Raw genomic sequence first — 17,737 nt, forward strand, 5'->3', positions numbered from 1 at the left:
CTAACCAAAACCACAGAATCTTCACAATCAAAATAGCAATGGCCCTGATAGAGTCTTTAATCTTCCCTTTGAAATTTCACACCCCAGGCCTCCATCCTCTGCACTGTTCTCAACATGATCTTCCAAGCTCCTATACAACATCCCATAGAGCTCTTAACAACCAATGGCTCTTCTAGCTCAAAGTTCCAAAGTCCTTCCACAGTCCTCCCCAAAACATGGTCAGGTTGTCACAGGAATACCCCACTATGCTGGCACCAATTTGTCTTCCAGCCCAGGGATGGCACCATCCACAAGGGGCAATTGAGAAAATGCCCCACAGCTGGATCTCATGGAGGCACTTCCCCAACTGAAACTCCCTTCTCTGTGATAATTCCAGCCTGTGTCAAGTTAACACACAAAACCAGCCAGTACAGAGGGGAAGAGAGGAATAAAAATAAATAAATTTAAAATAATAAATTCATATTTCAAAAAAATCAATAAACACAAGTGACTTATAAAGAAAAAAAGAATCTTTTTGCCAGGCGGTGGTGGCACACGCCTTTAATCCCAGCACTTGGGGGCAGAGGCAGGTGGATTTCTGAGTTCAAGGCCAGCCTGGTCTACAGAGTGAGTTCCAGGACAGCCAGGGCTACACAGAGAAACCCTGTCTCAAAAAACCAAAAAAAAAATCTTTTAAGTTTATACAAGAGAAAAATTGTTAATAGCATGAACAGAACAGTCTTTAAGGCGAGCTCAGGAAGACAAAAAACTTTCAGGGAGCTAAAGGGGCAAGAGGGGCTTTTTCCCTCTATTCAGAAGACTGAATGCACATAAATTTAGCATAATGAGAAACATCTTTAAGCCTATGTTTAAAAAACAAAGCAAACTTAAAATCATAAACTTGTAACTATGAGAGTTGATTGCATAGTTTTAGCATAAGAAAACCTTGTCCATAGTTAAAAAATAACCAAAGGAAACTTAAAATCTTGAACTACTGATTATGAAAAATGGATCATATAGGGGAGTCAGGCTAATAATTTATCAGAACTCCATTAATTAATGTTGGGATTCTGAACTTTCAAAGTCCTAATATAACAGTGGCATAGTGAGGGGAAGAAATCTGAAGCATTTTTGTACCTTAAAACATTTTCTATCATCATCCAAGGGTTTTTTGCTTTTTTTTTTTTTTTTGGTTTTGGTTTTTTGAGACAGGGTTTCTCTGTATAGTCCTGGCTGTCCTAGAACTCACTCTGTAGACCAGTCTGGCCTCGAACTCAGAAATCCTCCTGCCTCTGCCTCCCAAGTGCCAGGATTATCATCCAAGTTTATTACGTCCTCCAACCTTTGTATCTTGCAACTTCCAACCTCAAAATACCTTCCTAGACCCTCAAATATTTTCTTAGATCCTCACAACTTAAGCTTTCATATCCCCAGGCCTTGCATAAAGTTTATTTTTTTTTCCATCTAATTATTTATCATGAGACATAGGTGGTTGATCATTGTGGAGCAGTCTCTGAAAACTGAGTTTTTTAGATAAAGAAGTAGTAAAAGGTTACATCTGAAGCTTGTGCATCTTTGATCATGAAGCCTGTGAGTAAGGCAACCCCTTATTATTGATTAATAAGCTAACATGTGGTGAATTACCTTGGGGCAAGAGGCTAGTTGCCTGTTCTCTAGCTGTCAAGCTAGTTAGTTTACCTCTCAATGGAATCAGAGACCTGAGAAGGATAAATTAAAATCTAGATGTCATATATTAATAAAAATGACAGAGGTTTTTCTATAGCCTACTACCTAAACTGTTTTCCAAGGTCCCTGTGGTCTCCATCGCAACACAGGCAGAGGCAGTCTGGTCATCAGGTCCAGAAGAGGAGAGGCTTTTGTCTGTGGAAGAGGAACATGGGAAAGATGACCTTACCTTATCTTAGCCAGTATGAGACATTCAGTTCTCTGGGTGTCTTCTGTTTGTCCACAGTTCAGGTCAAGCCCTGGCCGTGGGCAAGGTATTGGGTTACAATCTAGGTGTAGTCCTTTGTCACTATGCCCATATCTTCTTGGAGACCTTGGGGGGGGGTCACAGTTAGGATTGGGGAGGCTCTGTCATAATAAGCTTACACATTTAATGTCATATTCAGCAGATCTCTGACAGGATTGAAAGCTAGTGTCTATTGAGCATATCTGAGTTAGACCATGTGTGTGTGTTTTTAGTTATCTAATCTAGCTGTAAGTAGCAAATATAAAGCAGGAGACTAAAGCTTAATGTTCTAATTAGCTGCATTGGTCCTAAGTGTGGCTTTAAATACATATTGAACACATTAGAGAATGTGACCACTATAGGGTTACTGACTATCAGCTTGTATTTTTAGTTATAGCTGCTTTTATGAGACTAGAACTCTTATACTGGCTTTTGAAACTAAAGTCTGTAATAGTAACTTTTAAGACCAAAGCCTGTTATAGTAACTTTTGAGATCAAAGCCTGTTAGATTTGAGCTTTAAAAAATAAAATTTTAGTTGAAGCTCATTTAGTATCAAATCTAAAAGCATAGTCCTCAAAGAGATTGAGAAACTTCAATCTTTACATTATATATCTATAGCTTATTACATGGTGTATCTATAGCTTATAAAAATACAATGCTGGGCTAGCGAGATGGCTCAGAGGGTAAGAGCACTGACTGCTCTTCTGAAGATCCTGAGTTCGGATCCCAGTAACCACATGGTGGCTCACAATCACCCGTAATGAGATTGGATGCCCTCTTCTGGTGCGTCTGAAGACAGCCGAAGTAAATTACGCCGGAGCGAGCCAGGCGGCAGAGGTCCTGAGATCAACAGCAGCCACACACATGATAGTTCACGGCCATCTATACAGCTACAGTGTACTCATACACATAAAATAAATAAAAATAAATCTTAAAAAAAATACAATGCTGCATTATAAAAGAACATTAGCAAAAACAAGGCTAAACATATCTTTAAGGCAGTGATCTTTAAACTGGAATGTTATAAACCTCTAAAGTGATAGTAAAATAAACCATCTTTTTTTTTTGAAGATTTATTTATTTATTATATATAAGTACACTGTAGCTGACTTCAGACACACCAGAAGAGGGCATCAGATCTCATTACAGATGGTTGTGAGCCACCATGTGGTTGTTGGGATTTGAAGTCAGGACCTCTGGAAGAGCAATCAGTGCTCTTAACCTCTCAGCCATCTCTCCAGCCCAAATAAACCATCTTTTAAAGAGTGAAAACATAGAGCAACATTGTGACAATTTACACAGACAGGATAGAGACCATATAAGAACTTTATCTCAATTCAAAAGTATCTTTAGCGACCTGCCTTCCTAGTTGGCTTAGGTCACCAGTTGTTGCCCTCAAACAAGATGGTTATGAATTGAGAACTTCCCACAACAAAGATGGCTGGCAGTCATATGACTGGCCTTAAACCAAAATGGCAGTGAGGCTATAGCTCTACCTTTTCCAGCCGTTAGCAAAGATGGCAACTAGTTACATGTTGGTAATTTCCAGGATGGAATGTTGTGTGACTTAAGATTACCTGAACATGGGATTTTAATTACTGGACTTTAAAAACATGTCTGCATTTGAAAAAGGTAAGCAATAACATATTTTTAAAACAACATAAAATAGCAGTAGAACAGTGTTAAATAATTTTAAGTTTATATATGTTTAAATAACATCTGAAAGGAACAGCATTCATTTACACAACCATGCACTGGCTTTGTGCTAACAAAGAGACAGATGGTTAGACACACACTTTAAATTAGCTTTTGTTAATCTGAATGGACCTCTATGATCTTGAAATTTTATCATCATACAAGAAACATTTTAAACCAGGTTGAATTGTATACATAGCATGTTATACAAATATAACTCTGAGGGTTGGAGAGATGGCTGAACTGTTAAAAGCACTGATTTCTCTTCCAGAGGTCCTCAATTCAATTCCCAGCAACCACATGGTAGCTCACAACCATCTGTAATGGAATCATATGCACTTTTCTGGTGTGTCTGAAGACAGCTACAATGTACTCATAGAAAATAAATAAATAAATAAATCTTTAATATATATATAGTAATATATTATATAACATAACTTTACATTTTTATCATCATACAAAAATCCATATTAATTTAAAATACAAGCCTTATTGCTTTCTTAGTCTGAAAGGAGATTTCTATAATAAACAGTTAACTGGGATTCTGGACCAGGACATCTACCTAGCAGAAACTCTAAACCCTAAAGTGAGTTCTACTTCCCCGATCACTCATATTATTTGTAGAAATTTTATTGGAAAGGTAAATAAATTTAGGACTGAGGTTTTTTAAGAAGCATCCCATGAGAGGGTTGTTCCTGTGGATGAGAAGGGGAAGTGGAGTGTCACTGCAGCCTGGAGTCATGGGTGTCCCCAGACCCGGGGAGGACAAAAATGTGAACACAAGTCATTCAGTAGAGCTTAACCCAGCTAAGGAGACTTGGTGCCTCGTACCAGGACTTTTGAAGAGTCAAAGGCAGAGATCCCAGAAAGGGATCCCATCCACAGGAAAGATTTAAGTAAGAGAAGAGCAGGAAGGGGTGCAATAGCCTGGCAGGGCCTATGGAAACCGCAGAGTTGCAGCATCAAGCATAATGGGATAAGTACAGGTGAAGAGGGTGGGACTAAAGTCAGTCTTAAGGGCTGCGGCTGATGGTGTCTCTGCGTGTAAGAGTATCAAGGAGTTCTGGACATTGAAAGGTCAGTACCGCCAGGCAGTGGTGGCACACACCGTTAATCCCAGCACTTGGGAGGCAGAGGCAGGCAGATTTCTGTGTTCAAGGCCAGCCTGTTCTGCAGAGTGAATTCCAGGACATCTAGAGCTACACAGAGATACCCTGTCTCGAAAAACAAACAAAAACAATCAAAAAAAAAAAAGTTAAGGCCAATACCTTGGACTCTGGGAGATGTTTAAAAACAAAAAACAAAAAGAAAAAGGGGAGCTTACCTAAATTGTTGTCCGTGGATGGAGTGATGAGCTAATGATGAGCCTGAAAACTTCATTGTAAACACCTAGTCTTTAGGCACCAGTGGTTCAGCTGGAGCGAACACCTTGGTGGGCCCAGGCAAGGTGGGCCCCTAAGGAATCAGCTATACCACAGGCTTAGGATAAAGGAAGTTTGCTTTATTGGCAGGAGGGGACTTGGAAAAGGGGGTAGAGGCAGAGAAATGAGGGGTCAGAGAAGGACAGAGAGAAGAATGAAGGACAGGTCTGGCCAGGGACATGTGGAAGAGAGAGAAGAAATGGAGAGAAAGGTAATGAGAGGTCTTATATGCCTGGCTCCTGGCTTGTACCTAGCGGTGGCAGAGCCTAAAAGAAATGCTAACAATGGAAGGACAGGGAGATGAGTGGGATTGGGGTGCATGATGTGAAATTCACAAAGAATCAATAAACAGTTACACTAAACATTGGTCAGGTGTGTGAGAGGCAGTGGGAAGTGGATCTCTTTGAGTTCCAAGCCATCCTAGTCTAGAGATATATAGGGATCCTGTCACAGAAAAACAAAATTCTCAAATACAGACACAAAGTACTTCAGTGCTCAGAAACCATCTTGGAAGAAGATAAGTGGGGTTTTAGAAAACTGAGAGCAGCAGATGTGATGGCATGCATAATCCCAGCACTCCAGAGGCAGAGGCAGGACAGGAGCTCAAGGCCGTCATAGTAAGGCTGAAACCAGCTTGAACTACTAGAGACTGCATCAATAAAAAACAAGCAACAATACTCCACCACAACCCCCAAAAAATGTAAATTGTAAGGCTGGGAACTGAGTCTGATCCCAACACTACAAAAGAAAGGAAGTAAAAATCCCTTTATATTGGAAAATTTAAATGAAGGCTAGAGTATAAAAATAACGGAGTAGATGTAGCACTCGGCAAGTTCAATCAGTATGTGTCTCTAAGATAGAGTGTCAAGGGAATGCACCTCCATGGTAGCATGCCTGACTAGCATTCATGAGGATCCAGGTTCAATCTCAAGTACCTCAAAAAAAAAAAGGGGGGGAAGGAAACTAAAAATTTCCTACATTACCTAGAAATGCATTTATTCCCAGGAATGGATAGCTAGCTATTCCCAAATAAACCAAAAATGAGCAGAGGTTATGGCACAGGGTGCTGATCTGCTCCGAATGAGCTGAACAGGAGCTAAGCACCTCTGTGGACTGCAGGCTGCCTCTCCCTGCCCTCCTGCCTGGTCCTCTGTCAAGCCTCCCAGCAGAGGAAGGAGCAAGCCTGAGTGAAGAGGCACATGCCCTCAGTTAACTATATGACAAGAGTTTTTCCATGTTCTGAAGGCTCCATCTACCATGTCACTCAATACAAGGAGCTTAGGGAGACACAGTGGAGCTGAAGGTGGTTGCCACTCCAGGGCTCAAGTGATACTGGGCCTACTCGACTCTGAGGTGGAATAGAGGGTGACAATCATCTCTCAAATACTTTCAGTTTCAGCACAGCCTGGAGTGCCACCTGGCTATCAGCCTGGCCTCTCCAACAGGAATTCAGCTATCTGTTCCTGATTGCCTGATGGTTCTTGGGCACAGCCACATATCTCAGCTTCTTCATAATGGAGGGCCAGCCCAGCAGCTTCTGGTCCCACACATACTCTGGGGATAGCACCTTTGTAGGCTTATGGTAAAGCAGGTATTTGTTCAAATGACTCTCATCATGCCACACGGCCTCAATGCCATTAGCCTGGTCCTTCACCATAGCTTCATGGCAGGCCTTGGTGAGATGGTGCACTTCTAGCACTGACCCCCCAAAGAAGGCTCCCATATAGTAAAAGTCACCCTCATCCCTGGGGATGTAGGCCTGGGACTGTGGCCGTCGCTCATAGGTAAAGGCCTCCCGGCTGCTACTGTAGAAGCCAGGATGCAGGGTGCCAAAGAGTGTTGAGAGAATCTCCACACCCACGTGGTCACTGAACTTCATGTCCACATCTCCACACACCAGGTAATCCACCTCATGTAGAAAGCGCTGCTCTGAGAAGTGACTGATCATCTCCATCCTGTGCATGGACACATCCTGCCATCGAGTATAGTTGCGCACAGTTAGCACCACCAACCGCCGTCCTGCACCCAAGGCAACCTGTGGCACATCAGCTGGCCGGTCAGTGAAGACGTAGTAGATGACCTTGTGTCCCACCATGAAGTGCTGCTCTGCTGTCTCCAGAAACAGCTTAAGGAACACTACATACCTGTGAGAGAGGACAAAGAGATACGAAGAGTTTAACATAGCTAAAACAAGACTTACCAGAGCATAGTCCCAAGGCTGCAGAAGCCATGGCTACCTGGAGGCTAGATCCCTCCCCTGTCCTGGTTAGACTGCTGTCCTAACCAGTCTGCAGGCTGTACCTCACCTCACCCTCGTTTGCTGAAGAAGGTTGCAACATCAGCAGCCCATCTTCTTAGCAAGGAACACTGAGCTAGAAGCCTGGAAGCTTTAAGCCAGGTAGCAGGGCTGATTCCTCAACTGGAACTCCAGGTATATCTGCTGCAGGTATCTGTTGTCTTGGCAACTCTGTAGCAGGCCACCTCTCCATGGGTCTGTCATACACACCCTCTAATAATGACAGCTCCATCCCAGTACATTCCACACCTCACACACTTGCATTGGCCTGAGCAGAGCCTCAGCTCATAGAACCTCACTTTTAAATCCTAGTGGAACTGAATGGATCCTTAAGGGCCTGGTACCTGCACCCCTCCTTTGTGGCATGCTGCAGGGCCCTGTCTCAGGAAAGCAATGGGTCTCTATATCCCAGACCTTCCTCCTCAGATGATTTATGGTGCCTTTAGAAAAGGCACTCAGTAACTCATGTATGTTCTTAAGAGTCATCCCCCATAAACTCCACCAGAACAAGAATTGGTCTCACAAGGTAGACTGAAAAGGGTAAAAGGCACCCTAGAAACATGGGCAAGCCTAAAACAAACCCTCAGTTCCAAAGACAAAAGCCTTAGAACCCAGGTTCTAAGTCATCTCCCTGCCCAAGATTTTACTTGCTTCAGATGGCTGCCCCTCCCTGGATGACCCCCAGGGCCATGCGTCCCCCACCATGGAAACAGGGCTCCCCATCACCTGGCAAATGTGCAAAGCCCCCACTTAAATGTTACAAACAAGCAAGTGGCGGTTTTCCCTGCATAGAGGTGACCATGGGGTTCCCTGCTAGCCTCCTCAGAGGCCTTCTTTCCACAAAGCAGCTCCCCACACCTGGCAGGGTTCTTGCTGATGTACCCAGCAGCACCCAAACAAGGTAGTGTTTGTGTCTTCTTACTGTAAGGTCCTTTGTCCCTAGGAGCTGCAGACACTCTCAAAGTGCCTAAGATCCCTCCAACTAAGCCCCAAACATCTCTCAAGTCTGCTTGGTTCAAAGGTCTCAGAACTATCCTTGGACCTCAGCCAGCACTGCAGGGAAACACAATGCCCTTCTTATGTGCAGGCAGCACAAATGGCTCCTCTCAGCACCCACAGCCTTTCACACTGTAATGTTGCCCTGTCCTGCTTCCCACCAGCTCCCACAGGGCACATTTCTTGCCTGTGGCCTGAAATCAGCCTGACCCAGAGTCTCAGGATTTCACAGGTCTACTACTACCACACACACTACTCCTAGCACAGCTGTCCCCAGGGCTGAGACTCAATGTTCCACCCAACCCTTGATGTCCACCTTGTCCTGCATCTGAGGGCACATCAGTGACCATGGCTCTGCTTGCGTCCTGTTCCTTCTTGCCAGCTTTAGGGATGAAGAGGCCAAGCTGAAGTGTGTGCTGACAGATGCAAGTGGCACCTGGCTGAGAACACAGTGGGAAGGGCAGCTGACCTGAGGCTCTGGGAGAAGGCAGAGCTGGGTTCATTCACCTGTGAGCCCACCAGAGCTCAGGAAGGTAGCAGAGTGAACAAGCCCCTGCCCAACTTCATCCTAAATACAAGCATGGAGTTTGGTATGCCTGCACCTCCACTTGACCACTGTGTGTGCATATGTGAGGGTGTGTGCACGTGTATTGTATATAGTCATGGTTACTTGCCTGTGTGCATATGTAAAGACCAGAAGTTGACTTTGGGTATCTTCTGTCATCATTCACTTTATTTGTTCTTTGGACAGGGTTCCTTCATTGACTCTAAAGCTCACTGTTTGGCTAGACTGTCGAACAAGTGGGCTGGATCCACATGCCTCTCCCCTCTACCCACGGTGCTGAGATTACAGACGCATGCCATCATTCCCAGCTTTCCCATGGGTTTAGGAATAAAACTCATGTCCTCATGTCCCTGAAGCAAGTGCTTTACCCACTAGCCATCTCTCCACCCTGAGTTGCTTACTTTTTGATGGCAAACACAGTCAGTCCAATCGTGGTATTCCGAAGCCTGAACTGCTCATTCAGTATGTCGATGTTGAAGGTCCCCTCCCAGATGATGGGAGCCAGCCAAGGAGTCAAGACAAGAACATCTTTCCTACTACATGAGGAAAGAGCCACCAGCAATATGTGACCAAACATGCCTGCAGGAACCCTTCTCAGATTCCCAACCCTCAGCTTCTCCTACGGCTGATCACCCTCCCAGAGTGGGGTTGTGCCGACCAGCAGCAATTCTCACTGACTATCCCCAACCCCAGCCATAAAAGCAACTGGGTTTACTACCACTGTACCCTCCATATCCCTAAATATCCCTGATGACAGAAACAGAAAATTCGGAGCAGAAGCCCAAATGCAAAAGAAGAGACAGAAGATGCTCTGGGCCCCAGACCTGCAGCAGCCACCTCTAAGACTCTAAAACGGTTGGTGAAGCTAGGTCAAGGAGAATTATAATCAGGTCTTTAGTTTCTCCTGAGTTTAGTTTTTTTCCTTAGACTAACTCAGACCTTCAGGTTTGCTGTTGAACTATTTCCCCCGGGAAGGAAATCACCCTTTAGTGCCTTAGGACCCCTGCACTGCACACACAGTGACTGAATCTACTCACGTGGGTTTTAGCACCCTTGGCTGGGGATAGGCCGCCCTGAAAAAGAAAACATCAGAACTCAAGTGGACAGAAAGGTCACTGGATGCATGTCACTGGCAGCCATGCACCAGGCAAATAGACCTTCATGAGCAGTGGCAAGTAAGCCACCCTGTCTACCTATGATCCTGGGATCCAAGGATGAACCAAAGCAGAAAGGTCACAGTTTTACTTGACATGAGACACATCCCCATGCCCACTCCTGGTTAAGGCTGGGCGATCTAAGGACTACTTTAATTCACAAGCTGGATGAAACTGAACACGCCTGTGCCTAGTAGATGCTGAGCATCCCACCTGGGCCTGCAGCCTGCCTTGGTCCTGTCCTCGCTGGTGGCACAGAGTCGTTGCTCTCTGTCTTTGTCAGAAACAAGTCCTATCATCAGTGTAAAGTGATTCCCATAAAAGGCCTGGGGCAATGTGTGGCAGTGAGATGTCCCTACAAAAGATTGGCATCTTTTGTAGGGACAAGAACCACTTCTGCTAGCAAGCTGCATGCCCTGTGATGGTGTGCAAACCAGAGAGCAGGGCTGGAGTGGTGATCGGCAGTAAAAGCCCTGGCTACTCTTGCAGAAACACTGAGTTCAGTTCCCAATAATAACATGGAGACCCACAGCAGTCTATGACTCCAGTTCCATAGGACTTCAGGCATGAATATAGTATACAAACATAAAAGCATGCAATACACTCATATGCTTAAAACCAGGGATCTCTAGCGAGATAGCCATAAAAGATGTGACTGACTCCCAACAGAAATGAAAGTGAGTGCTTTGAAGCAGTATAAAGTTGACACAAGAGTGAACAAGAACAGAGGGTGCTTGGGAGGCTGTGTAGCCTACTGAAAAGCACAACATAGACAAAAGCCAAGGCCAGACTCCGGTCTAACAGCATGCATGGCTTATGAGAGAACGCAGAGGGGCCTGCTGCTGGAAAGTGTCAACAGGGAGGATCCAACCTCAGAAAGACTTCTGTTCTGAAGGATCATTAGCTACTAGAAGAAAAGTAGGGTTAAGACAGACAAGCATGTAGCTGGTGCAAGGCCACAGAAGGCTCAGGAAAGCAGGCAAAGCCAGGGGATGCCTTCCCAAAAGACAGCCTGGAAATGGTAGGGATGGAGAGGGTCTCCAACTTGGGTCTTGTTGTCAAAGGCAAAAGACCAATATTGCACTCAGCAGGCTGCTGGGGAGGTGAGTGGGGAACAGAAGCTGTTCTTGGGGCTGCCCAGGTAGGTACAAAGGGAGGATGAGGCTGAAGCCAGAGAAGAACGCATATGCCCATTAAAGACAGCAGGGGGCAGCAGAAGCTGCTCTGGGCAGCATAGCGAAGGTCTAGAGCCATCTACTCAGAGAAGTGGTAGATAGGCAAAGGCGACAAGGTAGCATGCAGCAAAAAGTCCATTCAGCTAGTAATCTATCCCCCACACACGGTCACACATGACGCATACACACATACAAACATGACACGCACATAGATATCTCTCTCCCCTCACTTCTCTCCTTTCTTTTTTTTCTCTCTCCCTCCCCCTTCCCCTATCCCTCCCCCTCCCTCCCAGCCCTCCCCCTCTCCCTCTCCCTCTCCCTCTCTGTCTCTCTCTGTCTCTCAATGCCCACTCACCTAGTCACAGCTCCTGGGTGCCCCAAGTTCTGGCTTCTGAGGCTCAGGAATACGTAGCTGTAGGAAGGATGTGCACAGGGGCAGTTGTTCAGGACACAGACCTGACACTGGCTATCTTTCCCTCCCTCCAAATGCACCACTGAATCCAGCACAGTGAGCACAGATCCCAGTGGAGCTGCAGGGTCAGGTGACAGAACTAAGGATGTTCATCCCACTGGAAAATATGGCAAAGAGGAAGTGCCCTGGGAACAAGGCCTGCATCTGGACAACTGTAGAGGTTGCAGACAGTCCTTACTCTGTGCCAGGTACCTACAACCCAAGACTATATCAGAGAGTGTTTCCTGGCTGTGTTTACTCTGGTAGACATGGCAGTGTCTTGCTTTCTGGGGCTCACGGATCATTTGCATTGAGAGAGGGCTGAAGTCCACCACCCCCAGTCCTGCCCTCCTCTCCTTTCCCAGGCCCACCCTCACAGTTAGAGTCAAATGACTGGGTATCCAGCCCTGGTCCCCTTTTGTGGGATCAGAGGCTTCACTATGTGGACAAGCAAAAGCGATCCAGGCCTCTGTGGGTGCTGAGCCAAGAGCACCCTCAGCAGTGCTGTGCTAGTAAGGAGGCACACAGCTCAGGGTCCCAGTTGTTCCTCACCAGCTGTGGTTCTTACCCAGAGAAGACTAAGACAAGCACTGTGAGGAGAAGGATTCCATGGTGAAGGGAGTAGCATTTCGGTCTTTCTGAAAAATAGTAGCACGGGATCCAGTTACTCACCTGTTTCTTGGGCCTGCCTGTACTCCAGGCCTGTCCTGAGATTCAGAGGTCATCCTGTGCCCTGCAGCCACTCTATCACAGGCAGCCCCAAGCCTGGCTGGAGCTCCAGTCCCACTAAGCACACAGAGGGGAAGAAAGTTGTTCCCTTCCAACTCATGACCACAGCTGCTCCCCTAAATCTTTGGGGTCCCCCTGGGCCCTCACATCCTCATGCCACTGAGCACTCCCTCCCATGGTAAAACTGAAATGAGCCAAAATGAATAAATACCTCGGGGTCACTGCTGGTTCACAGGAGGCTAGGACCAGCTTCCCCTCTGGCCCCATCCTTCTGGCTTACATCTGCAGGGACAGCAACTCATCTTTTCTAGTGAAATTTTCTCATGTGAAAGTTGAAACCCAGAGGTGATATATACTAGGTAAGTATTCCACCACTGACCTATTCCCCCAATACTTCAGATGATTTTGATGTCTCTCCAAGTTATGTGTTCTCATAATCAAACCCAAATATTCCTAAAAGATATATGCGTAAATAGCCTCATATGCCAGCTCTGGAAAAAGCTCGGAGGTTGACGTTTTTGCCACAGCCATACAAGCATGAGGAACTTAGTTCATATCCCAAGAGCCTATGTAAAAACCAGACATCAGGTAACCTCATTGATGATGTGGGAGAGGAAAATGGGAAAATTCGTGAAAGCTCACAGGCCAGCTAGCCTGGCATATACACTGAGCAAGAACAGAAGAGACCCTGCCTCAAACAAGGAAAAGGCAAGGATGGATACCTATGAATGTCCTCTGACTGTCACAAGCACACCTACACTCACATGACATGTTTTAAGGCTTAAGTCTAAAAATGCTTAACTCTCCCTGTCCCAGCCAGTTACTTGCCCTTTTCACCAACCTGATGTGGCAATTTGTATTTAACATTTTATGTATTTATTTAGTTGTATGTGTGTGCATCTGTGAATGAAACAGAGCACACAGGTCAGAGGTCAAGTTGTGGGGGTCACAGTTCTCCTTTTATGATGTGGGTTCTAGGGATCGACTCCAGGTCATCACATTTGCCAACAAAGATCTTTACCCCCTGGGCCATCCCATGTCTCACTTATGTTTTTTCTTATGTTTTTTTCTCCATGTCTCCAAATCCCCCCACAATGGACCAGCTGATTTCTAAAAGATGCTAGAATCATATGAGAAAGCAACATTTAAACTTTATTTGTTCTCATTATGTTCCGTCTAGCCCCTTGTACAGTTACTAGGTTAGCTATACAGAAATCTAACTGACAGTAGTATTTGTCCAATCTTGGAATAGTTGCTCCTTTTTAATTTTTGGATTGAAGAGATGGCTCAACAGTTAAGAGCACAGACTGCTCTTCCAGAGGATCAAGGTTCAATATCCACCTGTCAGCTCACAACTGTCATTGTCACCCGTCCCAAGGTATCCAATGTCCTCTCTGGCCTCCACAGGCACTAAATACACATGGTACACAGATATATATGCAGACAAGACACACGTACACATAAAATAAAAATAAAAGATGAAAAAAACTTTTCCCTTGGTTTTTTGAGACAGGGCTTCTCTGTCTCAAAGAGATTGACCTGCCTCTGTCTCCTAAGTTTTGGGATTAAAGATGTGGGCCACCACCAGCAGCTAAATATAAACTTCTTTGGAGTATAATTTCTATCTAATAACATGTGCCCACTTTAGTTATAGTTTGATAAACTTTGAACAATCCCCCCTTGCTGTCTGTGCCCCCACATTTCCCTCCTCACCTACATGTGCCCTCTTGTCTGCCTGCTTAGATAGCACGATGGTGTTAAGACTCACCACAAGGTCATGTGAGCCCTTGGAGGGTCACTGGGGTTTGTGACTCAGCACAATGTCATGGGAGCCCTTGGAGGGTCACTGGGGTTTGTGACTCAGCACAATGTCATGGGAGCCCTTGGAGGATCACTGGGGTTTGTTGTCTTCCAGCCTACCTGAGAAAACTGAGCCTCAGGATCAGAGACACCCCACCTCAAAGGAATCGGTACAGAGTGATAAAGAAGGGCACCTGATACCTTGCACTGGTATTCATAAGTATGCACACACATGCATACACACATCCATGCACTCACTCACACACTCATGCACATACACACACACCTTTCTTTAAAAGTCACTGACTGAAAATCCCAGTATGGATGGTGAAGGGCTCATGAAGTCACACCTCTGTCTAAGGAGCCATCAGTCATTCACAGCTGCTGGGGAGGGAAGAGTCCATTGTCTTCAGGAAGACAACACCTGAAAAGCTATTCCCATAGATGACCCTACCTCCAAGCACATACAGGTAGTACTAAGTGGACTAAATGGGTTTTAAAAGAATCACACTTGTGGGCTGGAGAGATGGCTCAGCGGTTAAGAGCACTGACTGCTCTTCCAAAAGTCCTGAGTTCAAATCCCAGCGAACACATAGTGGCTCACAACCATCTGTAATGACATCGGATGCCCTCTTCTGGTGTGTCTGAAGACAGCTACACTGTACTCACATAAATAAAATAAATCTTTAAACAAAAAAAAAATTTTTAAAATAAAAAATAAAATAAAAAAAAGAATCACACTTGTATAGAACCTTGTGTGGAATGTGGCTGCAGGCAATAGGAGAGGAATAGAAGAGGAACTGGAGGGATATGCAGTAGATTTGATCAAAATATGTATATGCATGTATGAGATCCTCAAGCAAAAAGTAAATCTAAAATAAAAAAATTATTTTCTCTAAGCAATCAAGCTGATGAGACTGTTCAGCAGTTTAGAGAGCACAGCAGAGGACCCAAGTTCGACTCCCAACACCCCCTTAGGTGGGAAACAATCTCCCAGAACTCTAGCTCTAAGAGGGCCTGCTGACACCTCTGGTCTCTCTGCAGGTACCTGTGCACATAATCACACACAGACACACACTACTAAGAAATTAGTTTAAATTTCACATAATTTTAAACTAATAAAATTTAAATCTTTAAACCAAAAACCACTTGATTAGCATGCGGGTCTAAGACTGGACTGTGCATCCAGTCTATGGAGCTGTGGTCAACTCTGACTCCAATCTACACTGACAACTGTGGCTGTGTGATGCATCTTGGGGGTGGGAGGGTGATTCCTCCAGCTGTGACTTTGTTTTTCAAAACATTTTGGAACCTTTGAATATCTGTCTACTTTGGAACTTTTGAATCTTCATATAAAGTTTAAAGTCAGTTTGCTGATTTCTATAAAAACTTCCCACCGGGCGGTGGTGGTGCACGCCTTTAATCCAAGCACTTGGGAGGCAGAGGCAGGTAGATCTGAGTTCAAGGCCAGCATGGTCTACAGAGTGAGTACCAGGACAGCCAGGGCTACACAGAGAAACCCTGTCTCAAAAAACAAAAACAAAAACAAAAACAAAAACAAAAACAAAAAAAAACCTTCCCCTGGAGTTTTGCTTGGTGTCATGCATGCTCCAACCACTAGCCTAGGCAGAAGGCAGCTTAGCAACATCAGATCTTCCCACCTATGCATGTGGTGCTAGTATTCAGTTCTGTAACCAATATTTAACTGTACAGACATTAGTGCAAATTGGATAAGCTTGTCCCTAAGCACTCTTGTTTTCAGATGTCACTGAAAATGACATTATTTTTATTTTGATGTTTAATGAAGTCTTAAAGTATTATAGTAATAAAACCAATTTAGGTACTGATTTTGGATCATGAAACTTTGTTCAGCTGATTTAGTCGCTGAGCCTGTCACATGTATAGAAATAAGACATGAAAACAGAAGTACAGCCAGGCGGTGGTGGCACACACCTTTAATCCCAGCACTTGGGAGGCAGAGGCAGGCGGATTTGTGAGTTCGAAACCAGCCTGGTCTACGGAGTGAGTTCCAGGACAGCCAGGGCTATACAGAGAAACCAAGCAAACAAAACAAAACAAAACAAAACAAAACAAAACCAGAAGTACAAAGGATCAGGGGAAACTGAGACCAGAAAGGGAACACCAGCAGTCGGGAGCCTGAAGAAAAGAAACTCAGAAAATGAACATTTTCATTTAAGGCAGAGGGATATTCTTTCTTGTTGATTTGAAAAGAAGTGATGACACACTGTAACATATATAAATGATCATTCATGACACTGAGACCATAGATAAACATGTATGGCAAAATTAACAAAGAGCAAGGAAATAGTCAGAGACAAAAGAAAAATGGAGGTGGGTGACTACAGCCAAGCAAAAGGCCTGGGAAGGACAAGACTCCAGATTATGAAACCAGAAGAGAAGTCTGCAATGACCAGCTAAGCTCCCTTCTGATGCCACCACAGACAGAAAAGGAGAAAAGTATACCCAAAGTGAAGGAAACAGACAATAAAGATGAGCGCAAACGTCAGCGAGCCAGAAAGAAACAAAGACAAAATCAAGACGCCACCGTTAATTCTTCGAAAACATTAATAAAAAATCAGAAAAACTGTAGCCGAGAAATGAACCAGGCAGTGGTGATTCACACCTTTGTTCCCAACACTCGGGAGGCAGAGACAGGTGAGTCTCTGAGTTTGAAGCCAGGCTGATACATAAAGTGAGTTCCAGGACAGCCAGGGCTGCACAGAGAAACCCTCCTAGAATAACAAAAACAAAAAAAAAGTTTATGAAAAACAAATGACTAAAATCTAAATGTAAGAACAGCACCAATGCCAATAGAAAACGCTCAGAAGAAAATGTGAGTCTGACTCTCTGTTCACTGACTGAAGCCAAGATGCCCCAGATATGACCCCAGATATGACCCCAGATATGACCCCAGATGCATAATAAGAAAGGGGAGATAAGCCAGGCGGTGGTGGCACACGCCTTTAATCCAAGCACTTGGAAGGCAGAGGCAGGTATATTTCTGAGTTCGAGGCCAGCCTGGTCTACTGAGTGAGTTCCAGGACAGCCAGGGCTACACAGAGAAACCCTGTCTCAAAAAAACAAAAAACAAACAAACAAAAAAAAAAAACCTTTAGTGAACAGGGCAGAGTGAGTGGGGCAGGAGCAAGCAGAGGTCCTGAGTTCAATTCCCAGCAGCCACACACATGATGGCTCACAGCCATCTGTACAACTACAGTGTACTCATACACATAAAATAAGTAAATAAATCTTTAAAAAAAAAAGAATATAGGAAGAACTAAGCATGTTGGCACAGGCCTTTAATTCCAGACCTCAGGAGGCAGAAGCATAAAGATCTCTGTGAGTTCGTAGTCAGCACAGAACTTAAGTTCCAGGACAGCCAGGACTATGCAGTCTTGTCTCAAAGGAAAAAAAATATATATGTATGTATATATTCCTCAAAACTGAGGAAATACAAAAGGGGAAACATTAACTCCTTTAGA

At 44.7% G+C, this 17,737-nt stretch overlaps 1 protein-coding gene across 1 annotated transcript in view; it reads right to left on the reverse strand.

Moving 5' to 3' along the window:
* Positions 1–5,131: 5,131 nt before the first annotated feature.
* The window catches only part of Abo (ABO, alpha 1-3-N-acetylgalactosaminyltransferase and alpha 1-3-galactosyltransferase), a 15,078-nt gene continuing 2,472 nt past the window's right edge, over positions 5,132–17,737 (reverse strand). The window contains exons 2-7 of the mRNA XM_031373183.1: positions 14,148–14,220; positions 12,274–12,343; positions 11,610–11,666; positions 9,963–9,998; positions 9,327–9,461; positions 5,132–7,212 (exon numbers count right to left, since the gene is read on the reverse strand). Of these exons, the coding sequence (XP_031229043.1) occupies positions 6,522–7,212; positions 9,327–9,461; positions 9,963–9,998; positions 11,610–11,666; positions 12,274–12,343; positions 14,148–14,220 (1,062 nt within the window). The 3' untranslated portion in view covers positions 5,132–6,521. The remainder of the gene's footprint in view (positions 7,213–9,326; positions 9,462–9,962; positions 9,999–11,609; positions 11,667–12,273; positions 12,344–14,147; positions 14,221–17,737) is intronic.

The sequence above is a fragment of the Mastomys coucha genome, unplaced genomic scaffold (assembly GCF_008632895.1).
Source record: "Mastomys coucha isolate ucsf_1 unplaced genomic scaffold, UCSF_Mcou_1 pScaffold15, whole genome shotgun sequence".
Classification (NCBI taxonomy): domain Eukaryota; kingdom Metazoa; phylum Chordata; class Mammalia; order Rodentia; family Muridae; genus Mastomys; species Mastomys coucha.